Below are 14,288 nucleotides of genomic sequence, written 5' to 3'. Positions count from 1 at the left end.
TGCCATAAATGTCTTAAAACCACATAAAAACAAAACCTCTTTGAAACTCCCAGCGCAGTCAGAAGGATCAGGTGAAAGGGGAAGATTCTCATTGGTTGAGGGTGAGCAGATGATTACGTGATGGGCCTTTACAAGCCTTTGTTTGCACATTCATGAAATTTGTCTTCAGAACCTCAGAACATTCTGACATACTAGACAAATAACACTGAAACAAATGTCTCAACAAGGATTTTAAGCCATAATGTGTGATGAAAATGTATAGTTAAGGTAGCTTATCGAAAATTCCACACAGTTTTTCAACCATTTTAAATCACCTTTTGGTCTTTGATATTCCTAAATAAACGAAGAAATGTTTCAGAAACAAATCACTTAGAAACTGCTAGTAAATTGTGCAAACAAAGACATGGCGTTTGAAGTAGAAATACTGAAACGGTATTTCCTCATAAAACTTACTCCAGTAATCTTAAAAAATATATTTTTTTACAGTCTATATTTATGTACTTTATGTGAGGTCATTAAATCTGCATGTACAATCATTTTAGAAAAGTTTATTACAAGCATGTCAAATAAACCACAAGTTTTTAGCAGATCTCTATGTCCACATCTACGTATGTATACTAATATAGCAAAATATATATCTTAAACCTTAAAAAAAAAATGTTATGCTATAGAAACTGATAAAACTGACAGCAAAAATATATTGTATTCTACTTGAATCAAAGATCAGCACAATTTGACCAATTAGTTTGAACACATGTTCTTTCAAAACAGTACCTAAATGAACATGTAATTTATCTCACATAAATAACAAAAGAATTGCTCAAGATCACTTATGAATTTTTGAAAAGAATCAGAAGTGACTGATAGGAGGGTGGAGGGCACTGCCAGAACAGTTTCCTTCATACTTGCGTATACTTGCCAAGCCCTGGGGGAGAAGAATGAAGGAATCTGTCACCTTGTTGGTCTCTAGATGTTACCTAAGCTGCTATTTGTATTGATTTGACACGCCTGTTGTCCTCAAATGCTCACCTGGTGCAGGTTCACAAAAGTGTCACATTCCCTGTAAGGCCCAGCACAATAGCACTGCAATGAAAATCTAAACTGAAGTCAAAGAAAGACACACTGATTCAAACGTATTCAAAATGCATGCCTTTGTTAAGAGGAAACAACAACAACAACAACAAAAAACTAACGCTGAACAGAGAGATACAAAACTTATAAACATATTTCTTTGTTGTTTGACTATGTGAGTCGAATTTGGATTATTTAATTAATGCAATACAAAAAGATTTTGCATATTTTTATTGCATTAACAATCCAAATATAGGACTCACAAAGTGCAATATATTACAACCATCACAACATTTTCAAAACACAACACTGAATGAAATGTCCATGGTGTTTTTCCTGTGCATTATGATTGTATGATTGTAACTAACTTATGTTTGCATAAATATTTAATTGTAAAGAACAACTACAAAGAGATAAGTCCTATTTACCAGCTGCACACAACCGGCTTTGAATAATTCAGAGAGGAATGACAAATTACTGAAGTGTTATTACGCACATAATTAGTGTTGCACTTAATATGAAGCAGGCATTAGGCTTTAGTTTATTTGTCTTAGTTCAGGCGTTAGACTTTGTGTCACACTCCTCTATTTGCTATGCTAGAATTGTGTTAATGTGTTAGCCTAACATAAAACAATGTTTCATCCAGGTTAGACCTTTTCTCTGAGACTTCCCTGTACTTTATTTACTCTAAGCACCTAAAACTTAAGAAAGAGGACCACACTTTTTGACTGCTTAAAAATTGGTCACCAGGCGAGTCATTCACATTTCTCAATTGGTTATAGCTGCACATATAAATTCTTACTATCCGAGTGATGTTACCCCTGCATAGGGACACAAGCACAGTCTATTATAAACCCTTTACTTGTTTACAGTAAGTGAGTCTTTGTAAAATATAAATAGTCTTGCAGTGAAGCGTGAAACTGTGGTTTTTGGCATATAAACTTAAATAATGTGAGCCAGAATGGGTGGAGCCGACGTTTGGGAGCAGAAAGCCATGCAGACCAACTTAGGCAATGCACTTCAAGATCTCTCACCCTCATTTCAAAACCTTTTCATAAAACAACTGAACTAGACAAGATCCAGTTGCTTGAGTTTTAAATGAAGCAATTCAGCTTTTTCTTTGGGAATAAATAGCATTATTATTCATGCATCAAGCAACATTAATAAAAAAGTACACTTAGTCTCTGCAGTTTGGTGTTTCATATCCAACTTTTATTTCTTCCCTATAAAACACTCCCTGCTATCAGCTAAAGATTAGTTATTAAAGGGCTGTCTTGTTCTCTTATCAGGCGATCAAGTTTTAGTGTGTTAACGCCTGTGCTAAATGTGATTCCCTTTTGTTCTGTTTGTTAGTATTTGTTTTTGTACTTTGTTCTTGTCACCATGGCAACAACTTTTGGGCTTGTCTCTATACTCTACACAGGCATAGCGTAAAGAATGATTTCATCCACACAAAAGGCATGACTTGAGATTAATAAACAACTGGGATTTTGAATGCTTGTAAAATTAATATTATTATTTAAAATAATACAGATATTAAACATTCTATTCTATATACTGGTGCGTACATATGATGATGCATATTTTCAAATAAATAGTTGTGAAATGTTCTATTCTTTTGTTTGTATGACACTGTAACCTTGGCATTGCTGCAGCTTGTTTTTTTTGGGTTTGTCTCAGTATTTGCACCCTGAGGACAGACACTCCTACTTTCTAGTTCTTATATATACTATATTTTCAATAGAGTTATCTTATAATTTATCATTTTAAAACCACTAAACACCAAAAAGGTTCAATTTAAGTGCACAAAAGGTCTCTGAAATAAGCTATTAGACCAAAAACAATGCTGTGCAAATCAAAAACGTATGCATACTGTTTTGGTACTGAGTCATAAAAAAAAAAAAAAAAAAAGAACCCAAAAATTGTCTGAATGCTGTGTGAATGTGTGTGTCAGTATTTGTTTGCTTTGTGTTGGGAGAGCGAGGCAGTGGTTTCTCACTCCACCTTCTTGGACAACTAACGTTCCCTCCCTCATTTATACCAAATAAAAGGATCACGGGTCATCTGTTCCTCACTTCTCACTCTCTCCAGTCAGAGAACAGAACAACAAGCCTCCTCTACAATCATGTCTGTTTCATACGCTCGCAGTCAAATGTCCTCTGGAGGAACCATGGGAGGATCCCGCTTGTCCCTTGGTGGTGGAGGCAGCCGTATGTCTAATAAGTATGCAGGCAGCATGCACGGGGGAGCTGGAGGATATGGGACACGTATCTCAAGCTCCTCTGCTTCTCGTTCCTACTCTGCTGGAGGCGGTGGTGGCTACGGAAGTGGTTCTGGTTTTGGTGGCGGTGCTGGTTTCGGTGCTGGTTTCGGTGGCGGTGCTGGCTTCAACCAGTCTGATTCATTTGATGTGTCCGCAAATGAGAAAGCCACCATGCAAAACCTCAATGACCGTCTGGCCTCCTACCTGGAGAAGGTGCGCTCTCTTGAGAAGGCCAATGCTGATCTTGAGCTGAAGATCCGGCAGTTCATGGAGAGCAAGACATCCCCCTCTGCTCGTGACTACAGTGCCTATTATGCTACGATCAGTGACCTCCAGAACAAAGTATGTGTTATTGTCAGAAAGAAACATTTAACCAGTATTTGTAGCTGTGCTTATATATCTTTTTGCTGTCTTATCTTCATATGAATAATGTGCTAAAAATAAAGCAGCAGATACTATGCAGTTTTGTAGTATGATTTTTGTACAAGAACCATTTAATTGTTGGAGATAAACATGGAGATGGATGCAATTAGGACAAATAAGAGATACCACTAAACTCAAATAATTCCCAAGAGATGTCTGAATTTATAAATGTTATTGTTTCCTGAAGATCCAGGATGCCACTCGTGTTAATGGAGGCATCTATCTCAGCATTGACAATGCCAAGCTGGCCGCAGATGACTTCAGGGTCAAGTAAGTCCATATAACTAAGAAAAAAGCAGACTATAAACATCTTAAATGGACCTAAGTGCTTACTTAAGGGTTTGATTGATGTGCAGATATGAGAATGAGCTGAGCATGAGGCAGTCTGTAGAGGCAGACATTGCTGGCCTGAGGAGGGTGCTGGATGAGCTGACAATGGCCAGATCTGACCTGGAAATGCAGATTGAGGGTCTAAAAGAAGAGCTGATCTTCCTCAAGAAGAACCATGAGGAGGTAAGTTGGAGGTTGATTGATAGTCTTTAATAAACCGTTATTCTTCCTGATGAGGGAAATGCTCAGTAGTTGTTATTGCATCTTTAGGAACTCTTGGCAGCTCGCTCCCAGATGAGCGGACAAGTCAATGTAGAGGTAGATGCAGCACCACAGGAAGACCTGACAAAGATCATGGCTGAAATCCGTGAACAATACGAGGCTGTTGCTGCCAAGAACCGCAGAGATCTTGAGGCCTGGTTCAACACTAAGGTAAAATTACATTCGTTTGTCTTAAGAAACCAAAACCAAATCAAAACTAAACAACTTACTTGACTGCTTTCCTGTTGATTGTCTCTCACAGACCGAAAACCTCCACAAAGAAGTCGCTGTAAGCACAGAAATCCTTCAGTCAACCAAAACAGAGATCACAGAGCTCAAACGCACACTCCAGGGTCTTGAAATTGAACTACAATCACAGCTCAGCATGGTAAGTAGGTCACCAGGTCAATCTTGTTTTTGCTGTTATGATACATCACACAGGCTTTAAAATAATGACTTCCCTCTCAACAGAAAGCGTCACTGGAAGGCACTTTGGCAGACACGCAGGCCCGCTACTCCTCCATGTTAAGCGGTTACCAAATGCAGGTGACCAGCATGGAGCAGCAGCTGGGACAGCTTCGTGGTGATCTGGAGCGTCAACGGCAAGAGTATCAGATGCTTTTGGACATCAAGACCAGACTGGAGATGGAGATTGCAGAGTACAGAAGACTGCTGGATGGAGAGGCTTCTGGGTGAGACATTGATATCCAGACATTTACGTCCTGATTTGTGAGATTAAGATTCGGAGTAGTCTATAAATTTTTGTTTTTCCCCCATCCTCAGAAGTATTCAAACCTCACAATCCTCATCCTCATCCTCAACTACACGCAAAGTGGTCACCATTGTAGAGGAGGTGAAGGACGGCAAAGTGATCTCCTCCACCCAGGCTATGACCCATTCCAAGTGAGATGTCAAACAAGAACAACCAGCATAACAACTCTTGAGATGAAGCAACACAACTCAGAGTGATGAAAAATTAATAAACTGGTTTACATGTACTTTTGAGTTTGAGTTTTATTTTGCTCACAGATGTTTTGATGCTAAACAAATTCATAATTTGAAGTCATCCGAAACGTTATTTGCCCCATTACAAAAATGAGCTTCACCAGGAATATTTGCTTAATTGAAATGAAGCAAATGAAGCTAAATTAGGCTAATTAAACACATAATAAACATAAATACTACTCATTAAAGAATACTGAAAAAAACAAGATCACAGTTCTCAATTGGTTACAGCTGTACATATGAATTCTTACTATCCGAGTGATGTTACCCCTGCATAGGGACACAAGCACAGTCTATTATAAACACTTTACTTGTTTACAGTAAGTGAGTTTTTGTAAAATATGAAAAGTCCTGCAGCGAAGCGTGAAACTGTGGTTTTTGGCATATAAACTGAAATAATGTGAGCCAGAATGGGTGGAGCAGATGTTTGGGAGCAGAAAGCCATGCAGACCAACTTAGGCAATGGACTTCAAGATCTCTCACCCTCATTTCAAAACCTTTTCATAAAACAACTGAACTAGACAAGATCCAGTTGCTTTAGTTTTAAATGAAGCAATTCAGCTTTTTCTTTGGGAATAAATAGTATTATTATTCATGCAGCAAGCAACATAACAAATAATAGTCACTTCTCCTGCTCAGTTTTTATGGAACAAGGTGTTTCATATCCAACTTTTATTTATTCACTTTAAAACACTTTAAAACACTCCCTGCTATCAGCTAAAGATCAATTATTCAAGGGCTTTCTTGATCTCATATCAGGCGATCACGTTTTATTGTCCTAATGCATGCGCTAAATGTGATTCCCTTTTGTTCTGGTTGTTAGAATTTGGTTTTGTACTTTGTTCTTGTTGCCATAGTAACAACATTTGGGCTCATCTTTATACTCTATCCACCTTATTTTTCACATAAGTGTGGGCGCCGCTATTTTAGAAACATAATGTGTCAGGTATCCGGTAAAGCACTTCAGCTAATAGTATTTTTTATTTTTTTTTTTAGTTAGAGGGTCTAATACAGATGGAAAATATGTGTTTTAAGCCGATTCTTGGAGACGGCTAAGGACTCAGCTGCTCGGATTGAGTTGAGTAGGTGGAATTTTAATGCGAGCAGTTATTGGTAGCCAGTGCAAATTGATAAACAGAGGTGTGATGTGTATTCTTTTCGGGTCATTTAAAATTTATTTTGCTGCCGCATTCTGGATTAATTGTAAAGGTTTGATAGAACTGGCTGAAAGACCTGCCAAGAGAGCATTGCAATAGTCCAGCCTGGACAGAACAAGAGCTTGAACAAGGAGTAATGCAACATGTTTCGAAAAAAAGGGCCTGATCTTCTTAATGTTGTATAAAGCAAATGGTTATCTGCAGGACTGGACAGTATTAGCAATGTGGTCTGAGAAAGTTAGCTGATAATCAATCATAACTCCAAGGTTTCTGGCTGTTTGAAGAAGTTATGGTTGACGTGCCTAATTTAATGGTGAATTGTGATGAAACGATTGGCTTGCTGGAACCATAAGCAGCTCTGCCTTGGCAAGGTTCAGTTGAAGGTGATGGTCCTTCATCCAGCAAGAAATGTCTGTTATACAAGCTGAGATGCAAGCAGCTACCATCGGATCATCAGGATGGAATGAGAGGTAGAATTGAGTGTCATCAGTATAGCAGTGGTATGAAAAGCCATGTTTCTTAATGAGAGAATCTAATGATGCCATGTAGACAGAGAAGAGAAGTGGCCCAAGAACTGAGCCCTGAGGCACCCCAGTACTTAGATGTTGTGACTTGGACACATCACCTCTCCAAGATACATTGAAAGACCTATCTGATAGGTAAGACTCAAACCATCCCAGGAATGGGGTTCCTGATATGCCCTTTGTCAGTAGGGCTGATAGGAGGATCTGGTGGTTAACCATTTCAAAAGCAGTGGATAGATCAAGCAAGATAAGTATTGAAGATTTAGATTCCAATCTTGCCAGTCTAAACTCAGATTGTTTGCTGTCAAGGAGGATTTTCTGTGTGAGAAAGGCAGAGACTTGGTTAAACACAGCTCGTTCAAGTGTTTTTTATGGTAGTGAATAGGATCCAAGAATAGTTTCTATATTAACATTATTCCAAATATCCTCCTTTGTGTTCAGCAGAACAAAGAAATTTATACAGGTTTAGAACAACTCGAGGTTGAGTAAATGATGAACATTTTTGGGTGAACTATCCCTGAAAGCCAGGTACTGTGATTGTATTGAATAGAAGGACCACTTTACTGGGACTGGAACACCATGGTGCCATGTACAAAATATTTGACTATTTTTTGTAAATAGGGGGTAGAGAATTTATAATTTTCTCCTGAGCATCTGACTGACTCCAGTGTTGTGTTTTGCAGAAGATGAGCAAGGTGACCATGAGACTGCACAAACTAACACATTGCAGCTCTTCCTTCAGTACGGTGATGGCTGAAGTACAGCCATTGACAGACCACACTTATGCCTAAGGCGATAAAATAATGTTACACAAGGCAATTGTCACGATCATCAGCTGGAGTGCCCATGCACTCCAATGGAGGGCACACCACTTAAGACTCTCTAGCATTCTTGTATTTCCATTCCCAACTCCATTTCCCATAATCCTGTGTTTAGGGCTAATAACCACCAGGTGCTCCCCATTACCACTCCCCTATATAAACTTTTTTTTTGGACTTTCAATAAGTGCAAAGTCTTGTTATAGCCCAGTCTGTCAATTTTCGAGCGTTTCTCCTTGTGTTTGTTCCTCTCGTGTCTGACTTTGGATTGTTTATACTACCTGTGATTCTCTGCCGCCTGCCCCGTCCTCTGCCTGGTATTGTTGATATTTCTGGATATCCCTTGACACACTTGATGCTGTTCCTGATTTCTTTCTGTCTGACCATTCTTTAAAAAACTACTGTGTATGGATTTGAACGTCTCTGACTCCATATTACAGAAGACTTTGCCATACCAGGATCCAGCAGAACGGTATCGTCTCATTACCAAGATATCTGTTCCCACCTCTATGTCAGCGATTCATCTATCCAGCTCAACCATGGACCCTGTAGACCAGCTATTATGTCTTCGTCAAGGAGGCCTATCTATTGAGGAGTATGTTCACCCGTTCTGTGAGTTGTCAGATCAAGTACCACTTTACGATGAGATAAGGACTTGTTCCGTTTTAGACTCAGAGAACCCATTAAATCACAGTTACCTGGAGGGGAATTTATCTGTAGTTTAAGATACATTATGGACTATGCACTCTTGTTATGTGTTTCTTCACTGTAGGAGAGGCAGAGGACTTTAAAGCCCCAAAGTCACTGCATGAGATGGCTGCCAGCTGGGCGCCACTGCACAAGATTTCCACCAGCCAAGCGCCTCTGTACAAGATGGCCACCAGCCCAGCACCACTGCACAAGATGGCCGCCAGCCCAACTCCACTGCACAAGATGGCCGCCACAGTTTATCTTCCCAAGTCATGTCAAATCCCTGTTGATCTTCCCGAGTCATGTTAGGTCCCCGTCGATCTTCCAAAATCAAGGTCCAGTCAAGTCACCGCTGACCGTCCAGTGTCAGCTCAAATCACCACTTACCGTCCAGAGTCAGGTCAAGTCACTGCTGACCGTCCAGAGTCAGGTCAAGTCACCACTGACTGTCCAGAGTCAAGTCAAGTAACTGTTGATCTTCGTGAACAAAGTCAAGTCACCGTTGATCTTCCAGAATCAAGGTCCAGCCAAGTCACCGCTAACCGTACAACCGCTAGCCATCTGCTCAGATGTGGTGGTCCTCTGCCCCACGCTGGTGGGCTTCTGTCTCGTCTGCTCGGCTGTGGTGGTCCTCTGCTCCACCCTGGTGGGCTCCTGATCCCGAGTTAAGCCCACGTCGGGCTCCTGATCCCGAGTTAAGCCCACGTCGGGCCCCTGTTCTCAGAGTTAAGCCCACGGCGGCCTCCTGTTCCCGAGTTAAGCCCACGGCGGCCTCCTGTTCCCGAGTTAAGCCCACGGCGGCCTCCTGTTCCCGAGTTATGCCCACGGCGGCCTCCTGTTCCCGAGTTAAGCCCACGGCGGCCTCCTGTTCCCGAGTTATGCCCATGGCGGCCTCCTGTTCCCCATGTTAGGCCCAGGAAGGGCCCCTGTTCCCCATGTTAAGCCCAGGTAGGGCCCCTGTTCCCCAGTTAAGCCCAGGAAGGGCTCCAGATCAGATCTATATCACGATCATCAGCTGGAGTGCCCATGAACTCCAATGGAGGGCACTCCACTCAAGACTCTCTGGCATTCTTGTATTTCCATTCCCAACTCCATTTCCCATAATCCCGTGCTTAGGGCTAATAACCACCAGGTGTTCCCCATTACCACTCCCCTATATAAACTGTGTTTGGACTCTCAATAAGTGCGAAGTCTTGTTATAGCCCAGTCTGTCAAGCGTTTCTCCTTGTGTTTGTTCCTCTCGTGTCTGACTTTGGATTGTTTATACTACCTGTGATTCTCTGCAGCCTGCCCCGACCTCTGCCTGGTATTGTTGCTGTTTCTGGATATCCCTTGACACACTTGATGCTGTTCCTGATTTCTGCCTGTCTGACCATTCTTTAATAAACTACTGCATATGGATCTGAACGTCTCTGACTCTGTATTACAGCAATACAGTTCCACAGTGAAGATCCCTTAGTCCTTGCCATTCTCAAGAATGACACTAGCTCTTTATTGTACACTGTTAAATTCTATACTTCCAATTTAAGATGCACATAATGGATCAAATTCTGATGGTCATGATGATGCTGAAGTTGAATTTACTTAAATTAGATCTTGCTGAATGCTTTGAGGAGGAGCATGAGTCTACATTCCATGTCATTTTATATGAAATTTAGAATGGTGTAGTAATTTTGGATACATTGTGTAGTTGTTTGGAATTATTCAGTGTTACCATTAAATATACAGTTTTTACACAAATATTTTTAACATATCTGATATTACTTCTTTCTCCTTATATATGCACACACAAAAACACACAATTTAAATGTCAAGGCTCCGTTTGTTTAGATTTTTTTCCCCCACTGAAAATTATATTTTAGCAATGCTAGGTAAATAATGGTAAATTTGTGTAAATTATTATTATTTTTTTTCTTCAAAAATTCATGGAACAAATGGAAAACATTCTGAATACTACTGTAAAATTAATAATTGCATCCAAAAAATCCAAAGATTAACACATTATAAGGAAATACATCATTGTATCTACTTCCACATTGCAAAATAAGGTGGATACAAGCATAGTGTAAAGAATGGTTTCATCCCAAAAAAAAAGGCATGACTTGAGATTAATAAATAAATGGGATTTTGAATGCTTGTAAAATTAATATTATTATTTTATATAATAAAGATATTAAACATTCTATTCTATATTCTTGTACGTACATATGATAATGCATATTTTTAAATAAATAGTTGTGAAATGTTCTATTCTCTTGTTTGTATGACACAGTAACCTTTGCTTTGCTGCAGCTTGTTTTTTTGGAGGGAGGTTTGTCTCAGTATTTGCACCCTGAGGACAGACACTCCCACTTTATAGTTTTTATACATTCTATATTTTCAGTACAGCTTTCTTATAATTTTTCATTTTAAAACCACTACACATCAAAAAGGTGAAATTTAAGTGCACAAAAGGTCTCTGAAATGAGCTATTAGATGAAGAACAGTGCTGTGCAAATCAAAAACTTACGCATACTGTTTTGGTACTGAGTCATATACAAACCATACAATTGGCTGAATGCTATGTGAATGTGTGTTACAGTGTTTATTTGCTTTGTGTTTGGAGAGTGAGGCAGTGGTTTCTCACTCCACCTCCTTGGATAATGAACGTTCCCTCCCTCATTTATACCAAATAAAAGGATCACGGGCCACCTGTTCCTCACTTCTCACTCTCTCCAGTCAGAGAACAGAACAACAAGCCTCCTCTACAATCATGTCTGTTTCATACGCTCGCAGTCAAATGTCCTCTGGAGGATCCATGGGAGGATCCCGCTTGTCCCTTGGTGGTGGAGGCAGCCGTATGTCTAATAAGTATGCAGGAAGCATGCACGGGGGAGCTGGAGGATATGGGACACGTATCTCAAGCTCCTCTGCTTCTCATTCCTACTCTGCTGGAGGCGGTGGCGGCTACGGAAGTGGTTCTGGTTTCGGTGGTGGTGCTGGTTTCGGTGCTGGTTTCGGTGGCGGTGCTGGCTTCAACCAGTCTGATGCTTTCGATGTGTCCGCAAATGAGAAAGCCACCATGCAAAACCTCAATGACCGTCTGGCCTCCTACCTGGAGAAGGTGCGCTCTCTTGAGAAGGCCAATGCTGATCTTGAGCTGAAGATCCAGCAGTTCATGGAGAGCAAGACATCCCCCTCTGCTCGTGACTACAGTGCCTATTATGCTACGATCAGTGACCTCCAGAACAAAGTATGTGTTATTGTCAGAAAGAAACATTTAACCAGTATTTGTAGCTGTACTTATATATCTTTTTGCTATCTTATCTTCATATGAATAATGTGCTAAAAATAAAGCAGCAGATACTATGCAGTTGAATAGTTTAGAATGAATATATAAGTGATTTTTGTACAAGATAACCATTTAATTTTTGGAGATAAACATGGAGATGGATGCAATTAGGATAAATAAGAGATACCTCCAAACTCAAATAATTCCCAAGAGATGTCTGAATTTATAAATGTTATTGTTTCCTGAAGATCCAGGATGCCACTTGTGTTAATGGAGGCATCTATCTCAGCACTGACAACACCAAACTGGCCACAGATGACTTCAGGGTCAAGTAAGTCCATATAACTAAGAGAAAAGCAAAATATAAACATCTTAAATGGACCTAAGTGCTTACTTAAGGGTTTGATTGATGTGCAGATATGAGAATGAGCTGAGCATGAGGCAGTCTGTAGAGGCAGACATTGCTGGCCTGAGGAGGGTGCTGGATGAGCTGACAATGGCCAGATCTGACCTGGAAATGCAGATTGAGGGTCTAAAAGAAGAGCTGATCTTCCTCAAGAAGAACCATGAGGAGGTAAGTTGGAGGTTGATTGATAGTCTTTAATAAACCGTTATTCTTCCTGATGAGGGAAATGCTCAGTAGTTGTTATTGCATCTTTAGGAACTCTTGGCAGCTCGCTCCCAGATGAGCGGACAAGTCAATGTAGAGGTAGATGCAGCACCACAGGAAGACCTGACAAAGATCATGGCTGAAATCCGTGAACAATACGAGGCTGTTGCTGCCAAGAACCGCAGAGATCTTGAGGCCTGGTTCACCAATAAGGTAAAACAACATTCATTTGCCTTAAAAAACCAAAACCAAATAAAAACTAAATTACTTATCTGACTGCCTTCCTGTGAATTGTCTCTTATAGACCGAAAACCTCCACAAAGAAGTCACTGTAAGCACAGAAATCCTTCAGTCAACCAAAACAGAGATCACAGAGCTCAAACGCACACTCCAGGGTCTTGAAATTGAACTACAATCACAGCTCAGCATGGTAAGTAGGTCACCAGGTCAATCTTGTTTTTGCTGTTATGATACATCACACAGGCTTTAAAATAATGACTTCCCCCTCAACAGAAAGCGTCCCTGGAAGGCACTTTGGCAGACACGCAGGACCGCTACTCCTCCATGTTAAACAGTTACCAAATCAAAGTGACCAACATGGAGCAGCAGCTGGGACAGCTTCGTGGTGATCTGGAGCGTCAACGGCAAGAGTATCAGATGCTTTTGGACATCAAGACCAGACTGGAGATGGAGATTGCAGAGTACAGAAGACTGATGGATGGAGAGGTTTCTGGGTGAGACATTAATATCCAGACATTTACGTCCTGATTTGTGAGATTAAGATTCGGAGTAGTCTATAAATTTATGTTTTTCCCCCATCCTCAGAAGTATTCAAACCACACAGTCCTCATCCTCATCCTCAACTAAACGCAAAGTGGTCACCATTGTAGAGGAGGTGAAGGACGGCAAAGTGATCTCCTCCACCCAGTCTATGACCCATTCCAAGTGAGATGTCAAACAAGAACAACCAGCATAACAACTCTTGAGATGAAGCAACACAACTCGGAGTGATGAAAAATTAATAAACTCTTTTACGTGTACTTTTGTGTCTGAGTTTTATTTTGCTCACAGATGTTTTAATGTGAAACAAATTAATTATTTGAAGTTATCAGAAATGTTATTTGCCCCAATCCAAAAATGAGCTTTGCCAGGAATATTTGCTAAATGTAAATGAAGCTAATGAAGCTAAATTATGCTAATTAAATACATTATACACATAAATACTACTTTCTATTCATTAAAGAACATTGAAAAAAAACAAGATCAGGGTTTTCACAAAAATATTAAGCAATGTTTTCAATATTGATAATAAGAAATATTTCCTGAGCATCAAATCAGCATGACAGAGAGAGAGAGAGAGCTTGGCTAACGTACCTCTGTGCATCTCTAAACTAGGATTGCCACCCGTCCCTTAAAATACGGAATCGTCACGTATTTGAGAATAAAATAGCGCGCCCCATTTTCAATCAATACGGGGCGGGGTTTGTCCCGTATTTTCGGAGCTTGTCTTCAGTGCAGCATATCATGCAAATCATCCCACCGACATTCTGTGAAGACTCGTCCTATTCAGCCCCTGATTGGGTAATACTCGCTGCCATCGTTGGATTGATTGGTTTGTTTCAGGTTCACGGCCAATCAGAGACAGAGGAGGGTGGGTCTCTTGGCAGAGAGTCGATTTGAAAGAATGGCGGGGGCTGCTCCAGACACATTTATAAGCATTATTTTAATAAGAGATAAGAGAGATATATTTAATAATAAAAATACAGTGCCTATGTGAAGCAAATAAACAACTTAACTAATTTAAATGATTGCATTTTTCAATAGGCTACTGTAGAATTAACAATACATTATTTAAAAGCTCAAAA

The 14,288-nt window shown here is 40.2% G+C and overlaps 2 protein-coding genes across 4 annotated transcripts; both read left to right on the top strand.

Annotated features, from left to right (window-relative positions):
• Positions 1–3,181: 3,181 nt before the first annotated feature.
• LOC113062643 (keratin, type I cytoskeletal 13-like) lies at positions 3,182–5,346 on the top strand. Of its 2 annotated transcripts, none has more exons than XM_026232638.1 (7): positions 3,182–3,676; positions 3,945–4,027; positions 4,114–4,270; positions 4,358–4,519; positions 4,611–4,736; positions 4,820–5,040; positions 5,135–5,346. In XM_026232638.1, exons 1-7 carry the CDS (start codon positions 3,197–3,199, stop codon positions 5,253–5,255), a joined length of 1,350 nt encoding a protein of 449 aa, XP_026088423.1. In that variant the 5' UTR covers positions 3,182–3,196; the 3' UTR covers positions 5,256–5,346. The 2 variants fall into 2 exon arrangements, with proteins under 2 accessions (XP_026088423.1, XP_026088422.1); XM_026232637.1 differs by having other exon boundaries at positions 5,132–5,346.
• A 5,879-nt stretch (positions 5,347–11,225) lies between these two features.
• LOC113062644 (keratin, type I cytoskeletal 13-like) lies at positions 11,226–13,414 on the top strand. Of its 2 annotated transcripts, none has more exons than XM_026232639.1 (7): positions 11,226–11,774; positions 12,062–12,144; positions 12,231–12,387; positions 12,475–12,636; positions 12,728–12,853; positions 12,937–13,157; positions 13,249–13,414. In XM_026232639.1, the coding sequence occupies exons 1-7, from the start codon at positions 11,295–11,297 to the stop codon at positions 13,370–13,372; spliced, it is 1,353 nt and encodes a 450-aa protein (XP_026088424.1). In that variant the 5' UTR covers positions 11,226–11,294; the 3' UTR covers positions 13,373–13,414. The 2 variants fall into 2 exon arrangements, with proteins under 2 accessions (XP_026088424.1, XP_026088425.1); XM_026232640.1 differs by having other exon boundaries at positions 13,252–13,411.
• The last annotated feature ends 874 nt before the right edge of the window (positions 13,415–14,288 follow it).

Source organism: Carassius auratus, chromosome 44, assembly GCF_003368295.1.
Source record: "Carassius auratus strain Wakin chromosome 44, ASM336829v1, whole genome shotgun sequence".
Lineage (NCBI taxonomy): Eukaryota > Metazoa > Chordata > Actinopteri > Cypriniformes > Cyprinidae > Carassius > Carassius auratus.
The sequence above is the reverse complement of the archived record's forward strand: the minus strand, read 5'-3'. Positions and strand labels throughout refer to the sequence as shown.